The sequence below is a fragment of the Monodon monoceros genome, unplaced genomic scaffold (genome assembly GCF_005190385.1).
Source record: "Monodon monoceros isolate NGI ecotype Baffin Bay Population unplaced genomic scaffold, NGI_Narwhal_1 Super_Scaffold_19, whole genome shotgun sequence".
Lineage (NCBI taxonomy): Eukaryota > Metazoa > Chordata > Mammalia > Artiodactyla > Monodontidae > Monodon > Monodon monoceros.
Genome location: NW_021703775.1, coordinates 25993923 through 26016443, shown reverse-complemented (window position 1 = coordinate 26016443; position 22521 = coordinate 25993923). Strand labels below are relative to the sequence as shown.

Genomic DNA, 22521 nt, shown 5'->3' with positions numbered 1-22521 from the left:
AAAATTTCCCAGAACTGATGCACATAGCCTGCCAGACTGGAAGACCTCACTTAGTATCTAGCATTATGAATTTAAAAAATACCCACACTAAGTCATATCGTGAACTTTCAGGACACCTGAAACAAAGATCCTAACGCTTGCAGAAAGAAAAATTACAGGTCACAAATAAAAGTTCTGGAATCAGAATAGCACAAGGCTTCAAACAGCAACAATGAACTATGGAAAACAATGAATAAATGCATTTTAAAGTGCTTACCTACAATTGTACAGTCTATCAAACTATCAGTGCAGTGGAAGAATAAAATAAACCCATTTCAGATATGCAAAAGCCTCAAAAAATTTACATCCCATTAATCCTTGGGAAACCACGGAAGGATATGCTCCACCAAACAGGGAAGTAAACCATGAACGCAGCAGCTGTGGATCCAGGAAACAGAAGAGGGGTATAAGAAAGGACCAGGGTGAAGGCAAAGAGAAATCTCAGGGCAAGAGCTATGCCCCAGGTGTAGAGAACAACCAACGTGCCTGTCATGTGTTGAGCTGTGCTCCCGCAAAAGTCATATGTTGAAGTTGTCCTAACCACCTGGACTTCAGAATGTGACTGTACTTGGAGATGGCGTCTTTAAAGAGGTAAGTTTAAATGAGGTCATTAGGGTGGGCACTAATCCAATATGACTGGTATCCTTATAAGAAAAGGAAATCTGGACGTAGACACAGAGGGAAGACCATGTGAAGACCAAGGGAGAAGATGGCCATTTACAAGTCAAGGAGAGAGGCCTCAGAAGAAACCAGCCCTGCCAACAGCTTGACCTTGGACTTCTGGCCTCCAGAAGTGAGAGAATAAACATCTGTTGTTTAAGCCACCCAGTCTGTGGTACTTTTTTATGGCAGCCCTGGCAAACTAAAGACAGTGCCCAACCTAGAACAGGTCAAGAACAAGTCCAATCAATCCAGGAAAGATTTCAAACAAAAAAGAATCTGATGTGTTTACCCTATCCACACTGAGAAATGTTACAGTGGTGTTAGAGATCTGGAGGATGAATTAGTGATAGGTTCATAGGAAAAGACACAAACAAAAATGAAGGGGACAAAATGGTGTTAAGAATGGAAACACACTCGTACACGATGGTTCAGAGGTGAATGATACTTACCTAGCAAATAACATAAACTTAGAATATTGATTTAACCAAAAGTTGGGAAATAACTGTCCTGAAAAGATGAGGGGAACAGAAGTGTGTATGTGGACAGATGATGTGAAAGAGCTAAATTCTCATCTTCCACAGTAGGAAGTCAATAGACAGTATCAGAAACTGAAAAATCAAGACGTGGTAATATACGCCTAGTATTTAAATATGGAGGCAAATATTAGAAAATAATGCTAAAATACTTTAAGTGGTTGCCTTTGGGTAGAAAATAATGCACAAATACTTAAAGTGATTGCCCTTGGGGAGTGACAATCAGGGGATAGGGCAGGGGTGCTGATGGGAAGACTACTCTTTCATAGAAATCTCGGTAGAACTATTTGAATTTTAAACTATTGGGTTGGCCAAAAAGTTCGTTTGGGTTTTCCGTAACATCCTGCAGAAAAACCCAAACGAACTTTTTGGCCAACCCAATACTTACCTGTGTTTTTTTAATAAAAATAAAAAATTTTAAAAGCTTAAACAGACCACTAAAGACCTTTAAAAAAGGTTGCTCGTCCCTTTACCCAGAGGACTTTCAGTGGTGTGATGTGAGAAGCCGGAAACACAGTGTGTTGAAGAATAAATGAGACACGAGATAGCAAAAGGAGACTGGTTTTCAATAAGCTGTGTTGATAAATGAAATGGGATGGGGACAGAGAGGACAACACGATCAAAGAAGTTTTTCAAAGGTGGCAGTGCTTTAAGATGACACTTCTGCTGGCAATGTCCTCCTCAGAAACTGCTTGCCAAGGAACTCCTTAAAACTATTAGATTAGCTGGACTCCCATGCCTGTCCCTGGTGGTTCTTTTTTTGCCTCACCAGTTGTCTTGCTGCGCCAGTATCTTTCCAAGGGAGAGTTCACGATGTATGCGAAGGAACAATTCCACAGAGCAGCCTTCTGGCAAGAAGAACTCTTGTATCTCTGTTAAATGTGGCTGGCAGAAAAAAACTTTCTGAGCCACCACCTAGATGAAAGGTAGCAACCTGACTGAGCTCATCGGACACAGACCAGGGAGTAGCTGAGTTAGAGAACTTCCTTAGGGTCAGCTTCCACATGATGTTCGTTTATAACACAGAACAGAGAAAACAACCATCATATGCAGTATCAGACTTTCCAGGATACAACGCTTCAAAATCAGAGACTTAAACAATGAAGCCAATTTGCCCAAGTATTCATCAAATATTTACCAAGGCTTATGATGTCCTGACAGTTAGACCCTTTCTTGAGCAAACAAAGGTTTCTGGCTTCCTCTGCAACTAAAAATAATTAACACCTCCCACATGATCCAGCTGTGTGTTCCAGAGGTAAACTAGCAGAAGGGGCAACTTAGAAAAAGTCAAGGTCAAGGCACCATTCCACTGTGAGAGGCAAGTGGAGAAAGACTGCAGCAGGTTACGTTCAACAAAGAAGCAACAACACAAGGAGCCATGCAAGTCTCCCCAGATATTCCAGGCTTTAAATGTCGCACCCTATTCTGTTCATCAAGCAACCTTTATATTCTATAAAAGTTTTCAAGTTTTCTGAGTAGCTCCACCCAGTTGATAACAATTACCCTGTCAGGTAAATTACCCAGCATTTAGCATTTACGCTTATCAGTTGGTCTCTCCTGCTCAATTGACAATCAATCCCTAAAAGTTTATCCAGTGTTAGATGGCGTATCTGACAATTCAGTGAAAGGAAATTGGTCAAATCCAACAATAGACTGCCAAAAGAAAGAAATGTCTAATCACAAAAATACTACAACTAATTACAAATAGTGATTAGGTTCTAAAGAGATTATCTCCTAGGTAGATTTTAATAGAAATCTTGAACAGTTTGGGGCCGGGGTGGTGGTGGGGGGAGATACCCTGATGATTGGGTAATAACAGAACATGACAAAAACACTATAAATTTTCTGCACACACACACATACATACACACACACATACACACACACACACACACACACACACTCTAACATTACAAGTCTAGTCAGAAGGAAATACACCAGAAAAGGAAGATAGAATTTTTAAAAATAATTTACAAGGGATGTTCTTTATTACTTTTATCAGTTCTAAAATACCATCCTCCTTTAAAAAAATTTAAGACTGGAATGACAGATTATTTCCTTCACTGTTGTAAATACTGCAAATTTATCAGCGGAGCTAAGGATCAATATAATTTTTCCTTAAGCTTGAACACATAAGGGAGCACTAAAATAGATTATAAACCTCATTTGACCTGATTTTATAAAAAGTCACTCTGGCTGTCTTCAGTCCTGTTCTGTCTCCAGGTAGATTTCCAGGGTAGGCTTGTGTCACTTGGTCCATCTATGATAGGTCGGATAGGGTAGTCTGTAGTAACTGCCAGGATACCACCTTCTGTTCTGCACTGCTTGACCGCCGTTTGGCTTCACATTCCAAGAGTACCTCCTGTGTAAACAGTCCTCTCCGTGGGGACCAGGAGGAGGAATATGGCCTCTCTGGTAAATGTTCCGATTCTGTGAAAATTTTCTTAAACAAAACAAAAGTAATACACCATTATTAGTTTTAATAAATATAAATAATAAGCTTTATAAAATTACACATAGATACTCTGGTTCTACTGTTTTCTACCTGTGTGATTTTAGCAGATAAAATTGCTTAATCTTTGGATTTCGTAGTTCTTTATAAAATAGAGCTAATAATACCTTCCATCTTCATGGATTGTTTTGAAGGTAAATTAAGATGATATACTTCAATTACCCACCACAATGCCTTGGCACACTGTAGGTTCCCAGAAGCCTTTCCATCTTTCCCTATAAATACCCATACTATTCTAATCAGATACATTCTCTCCAAGTGTGGCAGGGTTGACATGAAACAGAATAAGCTATTTATTTTTGAAACCAGGAACGTACTTTCACTTTATAAGTAAATACATATATAAATTAATTATAAAATGTAGAAATTCTAACCTTGGCACATGCAGCAAATTTGGAAAATTAAAATTTAATTGTTTCAAAAGCAACATCAGTAAATCTAATATAATCATACAAAAGAAAATTTGGGAATCTGAGAAAAGCAAACACCCCCAAAAACCCCTCAATCCCACTTAATCTAAGTAAACTGGTTAATATTTACTTTTGGTCTTTTTCCCCCTACCATCTTTTTTTGACTGCTGAATCATAACCTATTATTTTCACTTATCATAAGTAAGCTATCACTTTCAATGGCTTTATAAAATATCATAGTATGGATATAATAATTTACTTAGCTATTCTTCATCATTAGAAATGCAAGCTGCTACCAATTTTTCCACTACTATAAATAATGCTGGGATTAACATCCCAGAACATATACAACTGTATCCTAAGCATCTAGTCCAGAGTCTGATACATAGTAGGGAGTTTGAGAAATGTGCTGAATGATTAAATGCACATAGATTTTTCCATATTTTTAAGTATTTCTGTAACCTCATGGTGGAATTACCAGGTATGAACACTTTTATGGCTATTACAGTTATGTTTCAAAAGGGCTATACCATTTTTCAGTGCCCCTGGCAACACAAGCAACCTTTTTGAAATGTTTACATCTGCTAAAAATGCCAAAACATCTTTTTGAAAACTGAAAGTTTACAATGTGCTAAAGTACTTTATTAACTCATGTAATAATCTACAACAATCCCAAGGTATATGTTATTAAAATTTTATTTATAATATTATTAAAATTTCCATCTAACTGATAATAAAATAGGAATTTAGAGATCTTACTCAAGAGCACATACAGGGGGGCTTCCGGGAAGATGGCGGAAGAGTAAGACGCGGAGATCACCTTCCTCTCCACAGATACACCAGAAATACATCTACACGTGGAACAACTCCTAGAGAACACCTACTGAACACTGGCAAAAGACCTCAGACCTCCCAAAAGGCAAGAAACCCCCCACATACCTGGGTAGGGCAAAAGAAAAAAGAATAAACAGACAAAAGGATAGGGATGGGACCTGCACCAGTGGGAGGGAGCTGTGAAAGAGGAAAGGTTTCCACACACGAGGAAGCCCCTTCGTGGGTGGAGACTGCGGGTGGCGGAGGGGGAAAACTTCGGAGCCGCAGAGCACAGTGCAGCCACCGGGGTGCGGAGGACAAAGCGGAGAGATTCCCGCACAGAGGATCAGGGCCGACCGGCACTCACAGCCCCAGAGGCTTGTCTGCTCACCCGCCGGGGCAGGCGGGGCTGAGAGTTGAGGCTCGGGCTTCGGTCGGAGCGAGGGGAGAGGACTGGGGTTGGCGGCGTGAACACAGCCTGCAGGGGGTTAGTGCACCACAGCTAGCCGGGAGGAAGTCCGGGGAAAAGTTTGGACCTGCCGAAGAGGCAAGAGACTTTTTCTTCCCTCTTTGTTTCCTGGTGCACGAGGAGAGGGGATTAAGAGCGCTGCTTAAAGGAGCTCCAGAGACGGGCGCGAGCCGAGGCTAAACGCGGGCCCCAGAGACGGGCAGGAGACACTAAGGCTGCTGCTGCCGACACCAAGAAGCCTGTGTGCGAGCACAGGTCACTCTCCACACCCCCCTTCCAGGGAGCCTGTGCAGCCCGCCACTGCCAGGGTCCCGGATCCAGGCACAACTCCCCCGGGAGAATGCACGGCGTGCCTCAGGCTGGTGCAACGTCACGCTGGCCTCTGCCGCCGCAGGCTCGCCCCGCACTCCTTACCCCTCCCCCCGCCCCCCCCCCCCCGCCCTGAGTGAGCCAGAGCCCACGAATCAGCGGCTCCTTTAACCACATCCTGTCTGAGCAAAGAACAGACGCCCTACAGCGACCTACACGCAGAGGCGGGGCCAAATCCAAAGCTGAGCCCCTGGGAGCTGTGAGAACAAAGAAGAGAAAGGGAAATCTCTCCCAGCAGCCTCAGAAGCAGCGGATTAAAGCGCCACAATCAACTTGATGTACCCTGCATCTGTGGAATACATGAATAGACAACGAATCATCCCAAATTGAGGAGGTGGACTTTGAGAGCAAGATTTATGATTTTTTTCCCCTTTTCCTCTTTTTGTGAGTGTGTAGGAGTATGCTTCTGTGAGAGATTTTGTCTGTATAGCTTTGCTTCCACCATTTGTCCTAGGGTTCTATCCGTCCGTTATTTTTTCTTTTTTTTTCTCTTAATTATTTTTTTATTTTAATAACTTTATTATATTTTATCTTATTTTATTTTATTGTACTTTATCTTCTTTCTTTCTTTTTTCCTTCCTTCCCTCCTTCCTTCCTCCCTCCCTCCCTCCATTCTTTCTTTCTACTTGTACTAATTCTTCCTTTCTACTTTTTCTCCCTTTTATTCTGAGCCGTGTGGATGAAAGGCTCTTGGTGCTGCAGCGAGGAGTCAGTGCTGTGCCTCTGAGGTGGGAGGGCCACCTTCAGGACACTGGTCCACAAGAGACCTCCCAGCTCCACATAACATCAAATGGCGAAAATCTCCCAAAGATCTCCATCTCAACACCAGCACCCAGCTTCACTCAACGACCAGCAAGCTACAGTGCTGGACACCCTATGCCAAACAACTAGCCAGACAGGAACACAACCCCACCCATTGGCAGAGAGGCTGCCTAAAATCATAATAAGTCCACAAACACCCCAAAACACACCACCAGACGTGGACCTGCCCACCAGAAAGACAAGATCCAGCCTCATCCACCAGAACACAGGCACTAGTCCCCTCCATCAGGAAGCCTACAAAACCCACTGAACCAACCTTAGTCACTGGGAACAGACACCAAAAACAATGGGAACTACAAACCTGCAGCCTGCAAAAAGGAGACTCCAAACACAGTTAGATAAGCAAAATGAGAAGACAGAAAAACACACAGCAGATGAAGGAGCAAGATAAAAACGCACCAGACCTAACAAATGAAGAGGAAATAGGCAGTCTACCTGAAAAAGAATTCAGAATAATGATAGTAAAGATGATCCAAAATCTTGGAAATAGAATAGACAAAATGCAAGAAACATTTAACAAGGACCTAGAAGAACTAAAGAGGAAACAATGATGAGCAACAAAATAAATGAAATTAAAAATACTCTAGAAGGGATCAACAGCAGAATAACTGAGGCAGAAGAACGGATAAGTGACCTGGAAAATAAAATAGTGGAAATAACTACTGCAGAGCAGAATAAAGAAAAAAGAATGAAAAGACATGACGACAGTCTCAGAGACCTCTGGGACAACATTAAATGCACCAACATTCGAATTATAGGGGTTCCAGAAGAAGAAGAGAAAAAGAAAGGGACTGAGAAAATATTTGAAGAGATTATAGTTGAAAACTTCCCTAATATGGGAAAGGAAATAGTTAATCTAGTCCAGGAAGCACAGAGTCCCATACAGGATAAATCCAAGGAGAAATACGCCAAGACACATATTAATCAAACTGTCAAAAATTAAATCAAAGAAAACATATTAAAAGCAGCAAGGGAAAAACAACAAATAACACACAAGGGAATCCCCAAAAGGTTAACAGCTGATCTTTCAGCAGAAACTCTGCAAGCCAGAAGGGACTGGCAGGATATATTTAAAGTGATGAAGGAGAAGAACCTGTCACCAAGATTACTCTACCCAGCAAGGATCTCATGCAGATTTGATGGAGAAATTAAAACCTTTACAGACAAGCAAAAGCTGAGAGAGTTCAGCACCACCAAACCAGCTTTACAACAACTACTAAACGAACTTCTCTAGGCAAGAAACACAAGAGAAGGAAAAGACCTACAATAACAAACCCAAAACAATTAAGAAAATGGGAATAGGAACATACATATCGATAATTACCTTAAATGTAAATGGACTAAATGCTCCCACCAAAAGACACAGATTGCCTGAATGGATACAAAAACAAGACCCTTATATATGCTGTCTACAAGAGACCCACTTCAGACCTAGAGACACATACAGACTGAAAGTAAGGGGATGGAAAAAGATATTCCATGCAAATGGAAACCAAAAGAAAGCTGGAGTAGCAATTCTCATATCAGACAAAATAGACTTTAAAATAAAGACTATTACAAGAGACAAAGAAGAACACTACATAATGATCAAGAGATCGATCCAAGAAGAAGACATAACAATTGTAAATATTTATGCACCCAACATAGGAGCACCTTAGTACATAAGGCAAATACAGCCATAAAAGGGGAAATCGACAGTAACACAATCATAGTAGGGGACATTAACACCCCACTTTCACCAATGGACAGATCATTCAAATTGAAATAAATAAGGAAACACAAGCTTTAAATGATACATTAAACAAGGTGGAATTAAATGATATTTATAGGACATTCCATCCAAAAACAACAGAGTACACATTTTTCTCAAGTGGTCATGGAACATTCTCCAGGATAGATCATATCTTGGGTCACAAATCAAGCCTTGGTAAATTTAAGAAAACTAAAATTGTATCAAGTATCTTTTTCGACCACAATGCTATGAGACTAGATATCAATTACAGGAAAAGATCTGTAAAAAATACAAACACATGGAGGCTAAACAATACACTACTTAATAACGAGGTGATCACTGAGGAAATCAAAGAGGAAATTAAAAAATACCTAGAAACAAATGACAATGGAGACACGATGACCCAAAATCTATGGGATGCAGCAAAAGCAGTTCTAAGAGAGAAGTTTATAGCAATGCAATCCTACCTTAAGAAACAGGAAACATCTCGAAAAAACAACCTAACCTTGCACCTAAAGCAATTAGACAAAGAAGAACAAGAAGAACCCCAAAGTTAGCAGAAGGAAAGAAATCATAAAGATCAGATCAGAAATAAATGAAAAAGAAATGAAGGAAACGACAGCAAAGATCAATAAAACTAAAAGCTGATTCTTTGAGAAGATAAACCAAATTGATAAACCATTAGCCAGACTCATCAAGAAAAAAAGGGAGAAGACTCAAATCAATAGAATTAGAAATGAAAAAGGAGAAGTAACAACTGACACTGCAGAAATACAAAAGATCATGAGAGATTACTACAAGCAACTCTATGCCAATAAAATGGACAACCTGGAAGAAATGGACAAATTCTTAGAAATGCACAACCTGACAAGACTAATCAGGAAGAAATAGAAAATATGAACAGACCAATCACAAGCACTGAAATTGAAACTGTGATTAAAAATCTTCCAACAAACAAAAGCCCAGGACCAGATGGCTTCACAGGCGAATCCTATCAAACATTTAGAGAAGAGCTAACACCTATCCTTCTCAAACTCTTCCAAAATATAAAACAGGGAGGAACACTCCCAAATTCCTTCTACGAGGCCACCATAACCTTGATACCAAAACCAGACAAGGATGTCACAAAGAAAGAAAACTACAGGCCAATATCACTGATGAACATAGATGCAAAAATCCTCAACAAAATACTAGCAAACAGAATCCAACAGCACATTAAAAGGATCATACACCATGATCAAGTGGGGTTTATTCCAGGAATGCAAGCATTCTTCAATATACGCAAATCTATCAATGTGATAAACCATATTAACAAGTTGAAGGAGAAAAACCATATGATCATCTCAATAGATGCAGAGAAAGCTTTTTACAAAATTCAACACCCATTTATGATAAAAACCCTGCAGTAAGTAGGCATAGAGGGAACTTTCCTCAACATAATAAAGGCCATATATGACAAGCCCACAGCCAACATCGTCCTCAATGGTGAAAAACTGAAAGCATTTCCACTAAGATCAGGAACAAGACAAGGTTGCCCACTCTCACCACTCTTGTTCAATATAGTTTTGGAAGTTTTAGCCACAGCAGTCAGAGAAGAAAAGGAAATAAAAGGAATCCAACTCGGAAAAGAAGTAAAGCTGTCACTGTTTGCAGATGACATGACACTATACATAGAGAATGCTAAAGATGCTACCAGAACACTAACTAGAGCTAATAAATGAATTTGGTTATATAGCAGGATACAAAATTAATGCACAGAAATCTCTGGCATTCTTATACAGTAATGATGAAAAATCTGAAAGTGAAATCAAGAAAACACTCCCATTTACCACTGCAACAAAAAGAATAAAATATCTAGGAATAAACCTACCTAAGGAGACAAAAGACCTGTATGCAGAAAATTATAAGACACTGATGAAAGAAATTAAAGATGATACAAATAGGTGGAGACATATACCATGTTCTTGGATTGGAAGAATCAACATTGTGAAAATAACTCTACTAGCCAAAGCAATCTACAGATTTAATGCAATCCCTATCAAACTACCACTGGCATTTTTCACAGAACTAGAATAAAATATTTCACAATTTGTATGGAAACACAAAAGACCCCGCATAGCCAAAGCAATCTTGAGAATGAAAAACGGAGCTGGAGGAATCAGGCTCCCTGACTTCAGACTATACTACAGAGCTATAGTAATCAAGACAGTATGGTACTGGCACAAAAACAGAAAGATAGATCAATGGAACAGGATAGAAAGCCCAGAGATAAACCCACGCACATATGGACACCTTATCTTTAATAAATGTGGCAGGAATGTACAGTGGAGAAAGGACAGCCTCTTCAATAAGTGGTGCTGGGAAAACTGGACAGGTACATGTAAAAGTATGAGATTAGATCACTCCCTAACACCATACACAAAAATAAGCTCAAAATGGATTAAAGACCTAAATGTAAGGCCAGAAACTATCAAACTCTTAGAGGAAAACATAGGCAGGACACTCTATGACGTAAATCACAGCAAGATCCTTTCTGACCCACCTCCTAGAGAAATGGAAATAAAAACAAAAATAAACAAATGGGACCTAATGTAACTTCAAAGCTTTTGCACAGCAAAGGAAACCATAAACAAGACCAAAAGACAACCCTCAGAATGGGAGAAAATATTTGCAAATGAAGCAACTGACAAAGGATTAATCCCCAAAATTTATAAGCAGCTCATGCAGCTCAATAAGAAAAAAACAAACAACCCAATCCAAAAATGGGCAGAAGACCTAAATAGACATTTCTCCAAAGAAGATATACAGACTGCCACCAAACACATGAAAGAATGCTCAACTTCATTAATCATTAGAGAAATGCAAATCAAAACTACAATGAGATATCATCTCACACCAGTCAGAATGGCCATCATCAAAAAATCTAGAAACAATAAATGCTGGAGAGGGTGTGGAGAAAAGGGAACCCTCTTGCACTGTTGGTGGGAATGCGAATTGATACAGCCACTGTGGAGAACAGTATGGAGGTTCCTTAAAAAACTACAAATAGCGGCTTCCCTGGTGGCGCAGTGGTTGAGAGCCCGCCTGTCGATGCAGGGGACATGGGTTCATGTCCCAGTCCGGGAAGATCCCACATGCCGTGGAGCGGCTGGGCCTGTGAGCCATGGCCGCTAAGCCTGCACGTCCAGAGCCTGTCCTCTGCAACGGGAGAGGCCATAACAGTGAGAGGCCCTTGTATCACAAAAATAAAAAAAATAAAAATAAAAAAATAAAAAATAAAAAGCTAGAAACAGAACTACCATATGACCCTGCAATCCCACTACTGGGCATATACCCTGAGAAAACCATAATTCAAAAAGAGTCATGTACCAAAATGTTCATTGCAGCTCTATTTGCAATAGCCTGGAGATGGAAACAACCTATGTGTCCATCATCAGATGAATGGATTAAGAATATGTGGCACATATATACAATGGAATATTACTCAGCCATAAAAAGAAACGAAATTGAGCTGTTTGTAATGAGGTGGATAGACCTAGAGTCTGTCATACAGAGTGAAGTAAGTCAGAAAGAGAAAGACAAATACCGTATGCTAACACATATATATGGAATGGAAGAGAAAAAAATGTCATGAAGAACCTAGAGGTAAGACAGGAATAAAGACACAGACCTACTACAGAATGGACTTGAGGATATGGGGAGGGGGAGGGGTAAGCTGTGACAAAGCGAGAGAGAGGCATGGACATATATACACTACCAAACGTAAGGTAGATAGCTTGTGGGAAGCAGCCGCATAGCACAGGGAGATCAGCTCGGTGCTTTGTGACCGCCTGGAGGGGTGGGGTAGGGAGGGTGGGAGGGACGGATGGAGACGTAAGAGGGAAGAGATATGCGAACATATGTATATGTATAACTGATTCACTTTGTTATAAAGCAGAAACTAACACACCATTGTAAAGCAATTATAGTCCAATAAAGATGTAACAAAAAAGAAAAAAAAAAAAGACCAAAAGACAACCCTTAGAATGGGAGAAAATATTTGCAAATGATGCAACTGACAAAGGATTAATCTCCAAAATTTATAAGCAGCTCATGCAGCTCAATAAGAAAAAAACAAACAACCCAATCCAAAATTGGGTAGAAGACCAAAATAGACATTTCTCCAAAGAAGATATACAGACTGCCAACAAACACATGAAAGAATGCTCAACATCACTAATCATTATAGAAATGCAAATCAAAACTACAATGAGATATCATCTCACACCAGTCAGAATGGCCATCATCAAAAAATCTAGAAACAATAAATGCTGGAGAGGGTGTGGAGAAAAGGGAACACTCTTGCACTGTTGGTGGGAGTGTGAATTGGTACAGCCACTATGGAGAACAGTATGGAGGTTCCTTAAAAAACTACAAATAGAATTACCATATGACCCAGCAATCCCACTACTGGGCATATACCCTGAGAAAACCATAATTCAGAAAGAGCCATGTACCAAAATGTTCATTGCAGCTCTATTTACAATAGCCCGGAGATGGAAACAACCTAAGTGTCTATCATTGGATGAATGGATAAAGAAGATGTGGCACATATATACAATGGAATATTATTCAGCCATAAAAAGAAACGAAATTGAGCTGTTTGTAATGAGGTGGATAGACCTAGAGTCTGTCATACAGAGTGAAGTAAGTCAGAAAGAGAAAGACAAATACCGTATGCTAAGAGATATATATGGAATTTAAGAAAAAAAAATGTCATGAACAACCTAGGGGCAAGACAGGAATAAAGACACAGACCTACTAGAGAATGGACTCGAGGATATGGGAAGGGGGAAGGGTAAGCTGTGACAAGTGGAAAGAGAGGCATGGACATATATACACTACCAAACGTAAGGTAGATAGCTAGTGGGAAGCAGCTGCATAGCACAGGGAGATCAGCTCGGTGCTTTGTGACCGCCTGGAGGGGTGGGATAGGGAGGGTGGGAGGGAGGGAGACGCAAGAGGGAAGAGATATGGGAACATATGTATATGTATAACTGATTCACTTTGTTATAAAGCAGAAACTAACACACCATTGTAAAGCAATTATACTCCAATAAAGATGTAAAAAAAAAAAAAAAAATGATCACATACAGGGTGAACAGCAGAGCCAGGATGCAAACCCAAGTCCAGCCTGACAATCAATACACTGGACTACCTTGTCAAAAACTTGCTAAATTAATAGCAAAATAGCAAAAAGTATTGTTTAATTGTACTGAGGTTTTTCCTGTTTCCCATGTAAAAGTATGTTTGTGATTTATATGTTCAACCCCTTTGCAAGTTTCTCTACTGGAATTTTACCATTTTCCCTATAATTTGTATTTACTCTTTAAATAAAGCAACCTTCTTTATTCTGAAAACTATACCACTATTACTGCAGCCTAAGAATGTAAGATCCTTTCTGACACTCACATCAAATTATTGGCTTAAACTAAGTTTAAGAATCAATGAAAATTTCTAAGTCCTCTTCCCAACTGCCTCTGAAAAATCACCTATTCCCCCTCCTGTACTTGATTTTCCAGCCCTAAATGCAAAATATGGAACAAACAATACCTCCTGGTTGACACTGATCAGCAAGAAAACACCAATTCTTCACATTATAATGTATTTGCACTAATTTATAATATTAATTTCTATTTCAATTCTAGAAAAAGGGAAAGATACCTTTCTGATTGCTGCAAATCTTGGGTCCGGGTATGGAAATGCCGAGATGTTGGGTAACCTGGGGTCTGATGTAGGTTATACTTCAGTCCTTGGTTAACAGACTTATTAGCTGTGTGAACTGGTTCCATCATACGCGCTGAGTCTTCAAAACCACTTGTTCTGGATACACTGGAATCCCGATTCCTCAAACAGAATGTTTCCACAAAATATTACTGGTCTGCAAATTCAGTAGCCAATTTAGTGACTATATTTTGGCCCGTGAAAATAACAATTCCATCCTCCCCCCATTCCTATTTGTTTAGGTTTCCTCGAGCAAGTAAACAAGCTATAAGAAGAAGGGATATGTGCAGCTTAAATTATATAAAAATAGATCTTCCTAACCACAAATATCATGTATAAAATGCAACTTACTTTCTGATGGGACCATTCCGAAGGTCTTCAATGTAGTTTTGTCTTTCTAAGCAATGTCCACGGCTCCTATTGAATACTGAGGAACGGATGAACTGTTAGAGATAACTGTACAAAAAGCAAATCTTTCCCAGAGAAAGCAGATTAAAGATGAAATCCAGGGACTTCCCTGGTGGCACAGTGGTTAAGAATCAACCTGCCAATGCAGGGGACAGGGGTTCGAGCCCTGGTCTGGGAAGATCCCACATGCCACGGAGCAACTAAGCCCATGCACCACAACTACTGAAGCCCGTGTGCCACAACTACTGAAGCCTGTGTGCCTAGAGCCCATACTCCTCAACGAGAAGCCACCGCAATGAGAGGCCTGCGTACCGCAACAAAGAGTAGCCCCCGCTCACCGCAACTAGAGAAAGCCCGCACAGCAACGAAGACCCAATGCAGCCAAAAATAAATAAATTAATTAAATAAATTAAAAAAAGAAAAAAAATGCTGAAATCCACTGACTAATTATTCAGGCTGTTATATCTCGCTATTTCCAGATATATCCCTTTCAAAACTTTTGGTAAAAGGTTATCTTATGTCTGAACAAATGAATTACAAACTTTTCTCTTTTTCCAAAACTTGAGAAATTCCCCTACACTTCTACCTTCAAATTTTATAAAAAGGGAAAAGTAGTGACAACCCTTATACTTACATTCAATTGCATCATCTGGCCACATGCCTTCTACATCAATCAAGTATCTACAAAACAACAAAATTCAAGTCATTTGTAAATAAAAAGAAAAGAAGATCAAGTTTTTGCAAAAAAGGTCCAATTTCACTTTACAAATATAGATATAAAAATCCTAAGAAAGTATCAGCACATCTAATCAATAATTATTAAAGAATGATATATACCATGATTACAAAAAGGCTTTATTCCAAGGATGCAAGGATAACACAACTTTAGAAAATCTATTAATATAATTATTTACATTAATACAATAATTTAATTAATAAATGAAAGAGAATAAAATACATGACCAAACTGGCAGATGTTAAAAAGTTATCTGATAACATACAACACTCAGTTTTGATCAAAATGCTTTGTACACTCAAAACAGGAGACTTAATATGACAGAGTATTCATCAAGAACCAACAAATAACAAAAGACAAATTAGGATAAATATTAACATCATATCTAAAAAACCCTATCTAACCAACCATAGGAGCCAGAAACTTAGGAATCACCATCACTGACAGCTATTTCTCCCTCACCCTCATCCTCAACCCACCACCAGTGCTGACAATGATACTGCCTACATACCTCTAGAATCTGTCCACATCTTTCCACCAAAATGACCACCATACCCTGGTCCAAGCCACCATTATGCCCAATTTCTACAAAAGTCTCCTAACTTGTTTCCTCACTTCCACTCTTTCTCCCTGCAGTGTATTCTCCACTCGGTAGCAAAATGATAGGTTGAAAATGCAATTGGGTATGTTCCACACACTCACTTTCAACAAAAAAAGTTCAATGGTTTTCTATTAAAGTCTGAAACCTTAAACATAAGCCTGCACGATCGAGCTCCTACCCATACTTGTAGCTCCATTATAATCACATGCTCCCCCAACAGCCCCACCTTCCTGGCCAGTTCCTCCAACACACCATATGCTTTCCTCTTATAGGGTCTTTTGCTATTCCTTATGCTCAGAAATCTCTCCCCAACCTCCCTATCTGCTTAATACCTACTCATCCTTCAGATATCAGCTGAAACATCCCTAAATAAACCTTCTCTAATCTCCATGATGAGATCAAATCCTCCCTAAAATATGCTCTCATGGAACCATGTTCCTCTCCTTGGCACTTGTCAGAGATGTAATTCTACATGCAGTGTATGATTCTTGAATATCTATTCCCTCTCTGGACTGTTAGAATTCACAAAGGGCAGGTCAAGTCTCTTCACTCACAAAATGTCACAAGTCTTTTTGCTAGCCCCCAGCACAGTGCTTAAACATAACACATGCTCAATAAGTACTTCCTGCATGAACAACCATAAATTGGTACAGTGTAGCAACATCCACAAAAAGCATAAGGGCACCAACTCTTTGATGCAGAAGTCCCATTCTGAGTGAAGTTAACTGAGACAAAGCATATATATTCAAAGGTGTTCACACAGCAATGTTCATTACTTTGACGTTTTATAATATCAAAAACTTCGGACTTTTATATGTTCATCAGTAAGCAAAGGAACAATACAGCCTTAAAAAAAATAAACAAATGGGACCTAATGAAACTTAAAAGCTTTTGCACAGCAAAGTATAAACAAGATGAAAAGACAACCCTCAGAATGGGAGAAAATATTTGCAAACGAATCAACAGACAAAGGATTAATCTCCAAAATATATAAATAGGTCATGTAGCTCATTATTAAAAAAACAAACAACCCAATCAAAAAATGGGCAGAAGACCTAAATAGACATTTCTCCAAAGAAGACATACAGATGGCCAAAGGGCACATGAAAAGCTGCTCAACATCACTAATTATTAAAGAAATGCAAATCAAAACTACAATGAGGTATCACCTCACACCGGTTAGAATGGGCATCATCAGAAAATCTACAAACAACAGATGCGGGAGAGGGTGTGAGGAAAGGGAACGCTCTTGCACTGCTGGTGGGAATGTAAACTGATACAGCCACTATGGAGAACAGTATGGAGGTTCCTTAAAAAGTAAAAATAGAATTACCATATGACTCAGCAATCCCACTGCTGGGCATATACCCAGAGAAAACCATAATTCAAAAAGACGTATGCACCCCAATGTTCAATGCAGCACTATTCACAATAGCCAGGTCATGGAAGCAACCTAAATGCCCATCGACAGATGAAAGGACAAAGAAGACGTGGTACGTATATACAATGGAATATTACTCAGAGATAAAAAAGAACGAAATTGGGTCATTTGTAGAGACGTGGACGGACCTAGAGACTGTCATACAGAGTGTACTAAGTCAGAAAGAGAAAAACAAATGTTGTATATTAATGCCTATATGTGGAATCTAGAAAAATGGTACAGATGAACCGGTTTGCAAGGCAGAAATAGAGACACAGATGTAGAGAACAAACGTATGGACACCAAGGTGGGAAAGCGGGGCAGGGCGGGGGTCGGTGGTGGTGAGATGAACTGGGAGATTGGGATTGACATATATACACTAATATGTAGAAAATAGATAACTAATAAGAACCTGCTGTATAAAAAATAAACAAATTTTTAAAAGTCAAAAATAAATAAATAAAAATAATAAATAAATAAATTAACTAATTATTTTAAAAAAGAATGAGGTTGGAAGACTGTCAAAACAGCACACAGATCACACACTCAAGCCCTGGAAGATGGGGAAATGCCTTAAGTCCCCCACTTCGGATGACATCTCCCTGCCTCACAAGTCTCAGTCCGACTGGGCTAGCTTCGGCAAGGGGACGGAGCTGGATCAGGAGCCGCTGCTGCCATATCTGGATCAAGTTCCAGTTTTGGTCTATCGTCCAACACCTAGCCAGGTTCGCCTAGCAACTCAGCTGAGAGGAACAAAATAGGAAAGAATAGGCCTCATACAGCATCAGCCTAAAGGAGTTTATGACCCTGGAAGAAATGGATCAGAAAAAAAGCCTCTCTCTAGTTCCCTGGTGGTGCACTGGCTAAAGACTCCGCACTCCCAATGCAGGGGGCCCGGGTTCGTTCCCTGGTCATGGAACTAGATCCCACACGCATGCCGCAACTAAGAGTTTGCATGCCACGACTAAGGAGCCCACTGCCTGCAACTAAGACCCGGTGCAACCAAATAAATAAATAAAATAAAATAAAATAAATATTAGAAAAAAAGATCCGGGAGTGTGTGATCTGTGTGATGGACTTTGTTTATGACAACCCAATTTGATTTCTGCTGTGTATGCAGATCACCTGGGCTGTACAGATGACTGGCTGATGAAATCCTTCACGTGCCCCTCCTGCATGGAGACAGTTGATGCAGCACTGCTTTTGTCCTACGAGACTAACTGAGCCAGTGTCTCTGACCTGACTTCAAATGAACCATCATTTTTGGTGGTTTTGATCTTTTCTCGCTGAGCCCAGAGATCCAGGGATTAGGAATTAAGATAATGCATGAAAGTTTCCTAAAAATTCCTAAACGGCTGCAGATGTTGGGGAAAAGTACGTGATATTTTAGAAATTTATGGGGAAAAGTAGGATGCTATTTTTATGTAAAGCCTTCACCCAGTGTTTAAAAATATAATTGTATTTAGATCTTGTTATTGCTCCAGTACATAGGAATTGTGTAAAGTGTTACAGCAGCTATATATGTTTCAATTGTGTCGAAGATTAGGAGAAAGATAGTGGTTGTTTTTCCTAAGTGAGATAACTTTCTTCTTCCCCCTACCCAAATTCTTTTCTGAAGTTGCTGGCATTTGGGTCAAGGTTTTTATTAAAAGCTACATTTTATAACACTGGCACAAAAAAAGTAGTTTTAAGCTTGTTTGCACAGTTCTTTTGTTTTTAGAATAAACATAGAGCATTTATTTTTTATTTTATAGGAACTCCACAAGTTAAGGTTCCATTGTTCTTTTGCTGTGATTGTTGTTACTATTGATGTTGCTGTTTTCTGTCTTTGCTGGTTCTTTCTAATCTACCATTTGTCGTTATTGGCATATAATCATCTCATGGTCACAAGATGGCTGCTGTAAAACCAAGTATCATATTCTCACAAAACAAGGAGGAAGCAGAAAAAGAGTCCCAACGGTCATTTTCCTAATGCATATTTATCTTTCTTCAGAGAAAAATATCATTCTCATAAGCACAGTAACAGCCTTCCCCTAATTACTCATTTGCCAAAACAGACTGATATGACCATTCATAAGACAATTCAAGGCAAAGAGGGATATAATAATGACTGTCTTAGGCTAACAAGGATTTACCCACTAAAGCTGAATGCTTCACTCCTCAAAAAAATCATAAAGTTCTATGAGCAAGGAAGAACTACTAAGTGACTGTTAAGTAAACCATCAGAATTGTTTGTCCAAGACCATATGATTCATTTTTTCCATTGGAAATGGAATTCATTGCCTTAGGTCTTTTTAAATAGTGTACTATTACTGTTGGGGCTGGCTCTGTGCTTGAAAACCAGTTTATTTATAACCTGTTACAAGTGCTATATTTGTTTGCAGTTAAGAAATGCAGAGTTCAAAGTGATCTCCTAGCTTGTAAGCAAACTGAGATTCACTGTCCCTCTTCTATAAAAAAATGAGTTAATGTGTCCAGAAACTAACTCTAGTAAAGTGGGGTTTAACATTACCCTTTCTTATGTGTTTCATCTGATTATTTTGGTTGTTAACATGGTGATAATTAAAAGTTAAGGTAAATTTTAAATATTAAGAATTCTGATTTATTGAGCTTGAGTTATGCCAACATGCTTATGTAAAAATGAAAGTGGCACCATGGTTAAACTGACAAAAGTTTCTCAGTTGTAACAATTTTGATTTATTCTTTCCTGTGACCTCCTTCCCTGTTGTCTTCAACCACAGCAAAAGGATACTGCATGTCTTCTTATTGTAGTGCTGAGGTTACTGAAGTTATATAAAACACATCTGTCTGTTTCTTGGAAGGAAAGTCCTGCTAGTTGACTGACAATTGCAAGCAGGGAGAATTAAGACAAATGTGTTTCATGTTTTGCACACAAATGCAGAATTTGTATAATCACGACTTCACAGTTGTGATCTCAAAAAAGAAGGAATTTCTCCTTTATACTTTTCTTGCAATTAATGTAAGAACACTCTGAATCTCTAAGCTTCTGAAGTGTTAGAAGTACAGATGGGCTACTAAAGATGTAGTTGTAATGTTTTACCCATTTAGCATGTGTTTATTTTTCCTTATGTACTCGAAGGTGACATATTTGTTCAGCTCAGTGATATTATAGCTAAAAAAATCATTCATTAGTAAAAGGAGAAGCAATCTCAACCTAACAAATCAGAAGTGTTTCTTATTATTTTATACTGAGTTGAATATTTGACTCTTAACACTTTTCTACATACAAAACACAAGTCTCTTGAAGGGTTCTTCATAAGTGCATTATAGAAGAATTTAGTATGTCATAAGCACTTAAAGATTTGACATTCAACTGTAGTAGTATCCATGTTGGTTAATCTTCTTACAAGCCCCATGGTGAGTTTGAGAAAAACTGAAAGAATTAGAGTATCAGGTTCTATTAAATTGTTACATGTATCTTGCTTAAGTTTTTGTTCATTAATTTATATCCAACTACATAAAGCAAATTTGAGGAAAAACATATTAATAAATAAATAAATAAATAAGAATGAGGTCTCCAAATATTTTCATAGGAAGATGTCCACCATATATTAAATTATAAACCAGAATGTCTAAATACTATACCATTAAATCACATGTACTGTCAGTTCTGTATATCCAACCGTTCCATATCCTGCAGATATGGGAGGCCGACTATACTACACCATTTTACATATGGGACTTGAGCATCCGAGGATTTTGGTGTCTATGGGGAGCCCTAAAACCAATCCCCTGCAGATACCAAGGGACCATTGTATATGCTTATATCTGCATTTTTTACGTCTGAAAAAATATGTGCTAAATTATTACTGGTGGTAACCTCTGAGTAGGGGGCAAAATTGCCTTAAACTTCATACATTTCTCTGACTGCATTTTTTTTTTTTTTTTTTGCGGTACACGGGCCTCTCATTGTTGTGGCCTCTCCCGTTGCAGAGCACAGGCTCCAGACACGCAGGCTCAGCGGCCATGGCTCACGGGCCCAGCCGCTCCGCGGCATGTGGGATCTTCCCAGACAGGGGCACAAACCCGTATCCCCTGCATCGGCAGGTGGACTCTCAACCACTGCACCACCAGGGAAGCCCTTCTGACTGCATTTTTTGCATTCAGCTTACATTAGCTTACATTACTATTGCAAACAGAACAATTTAAACATGGTCTGCCTCTTGGGGTTGGCAACTCACCTGCAGATGAGGTAGCCAGTCCTGTTTAAACCATGGGTACAGTGGACACCAATAAGTCTGTCTATAAAACAGGGAATATGGAATTAAGTAAGCGAAGTAGATACACTACAAAAAAGTTATACAATTTTCTGAAGAGTAGCATTTATTAGTTACCACAACACTACCACTATCCTGAAAAGGAAAAACTCTGAAGGAGTGTTTTTGAAGGAATGTACTATGAAGAATTAACTACTATAAAGTCAAAATTCATTGTCTCTGGGAAATTTTGCATAGCCTCCAATCAGATGCAATAGTGTGGACTGGAGAATGCCCATCAGGAACTGATCTGACTATAGAAAAAGGGGGTGGAAAAAAAAAACAGGCTATCAGAAGAAGAGAATTTGTTTTTGAGTGAAACAAATGGAATGCCTTCACTTTTAATGCTCAATATTAAAAAGTACAAACGGTTTCTGAAGGGCTCTTGGGGTCCCAAAGGACTTTCATTCCTTCTCTCATTCACTGCTCCTCACACGCCACGGGTCTATGTGCCTGTGGAGACCTTGGTTAAGTAGCACCGTTCTTATTTCACAATGAAAAAGTAAGGCTTGAGACGTAAGCCCAAGCTGCACAGCAGGCAAACAGAAAAAAGACTAGAATCGAGTCTCAGATTTTTCCAACTATGCCACAGTGTTTCGTGGTCCAGCACTTAAAAAAAATTATAAGAGAAAGTAAATAAAAAACAACAACACGGAGCTGATCTCTGCAAAAGGTATGTCTGTGACTAGGTGGTGTCTGGCATTTGTCATCTCCTGCCTGGATTACTACCGCCCTACAATTCTAGCAATCTCTTTTATTTCAACTGATCCTCCACATGGAAGATGTTACCTTTCTAAAATATAAACTTGGCTGGATTGCTCTGTTGCTTAAAAATCTTCACTTAGCACAGAATAAAGCCCAAGTTTTTAGCATAGCAATGAGAACTCTTTATAAACAAATATCAGTGTGTCTCTCCAACTGAATTATAAGTTCAAACTATGACTTACAAGGACC

The 22521-nt window shown here is 39.2% G+C and overlaps 1 protein-coding gene and 1 pseudogene across 1 annotated transcript in view; one reads left to right on the top strand and one right to left on the bottom strand.

The window, feature by feature from the left end:
* Positions 1-3208: 3208 nt before the first annotated feature.
* Positions 3209-22521, bottom strand: part of DUSP11 (dual specificity phosphatase 11) — a 51662-nt gene continuing 32349 nt past the window's right edge. Inside the window, exons 3-7 of the mRNA XM_029231601.1 lie at positions 21493-21553; positions 15168-15214; positions 14477-14552; positions 14066-14248; positions 3209-3678 (exon numbers count right to left, since the gene is read on the bottom strand). Coding sequence (XP_029087434.1) covers positions 3483-3678; positions 14066-14248; positions 14477-14552; positions 15168-15214; positions 21493-21553 — 563 coding nt within the window. The 3' untranslated portion in view covers positions 3209-3482. The remainder of the gene's footprint in view (positions 3679-14065; positions 14249-14476; positions 14553-15167; positions 15215-21492; positions 21554-22521) is intronic.
* On the top strand, positions 17836-18514 carry LOC114900377 (annotated as a pseudogene).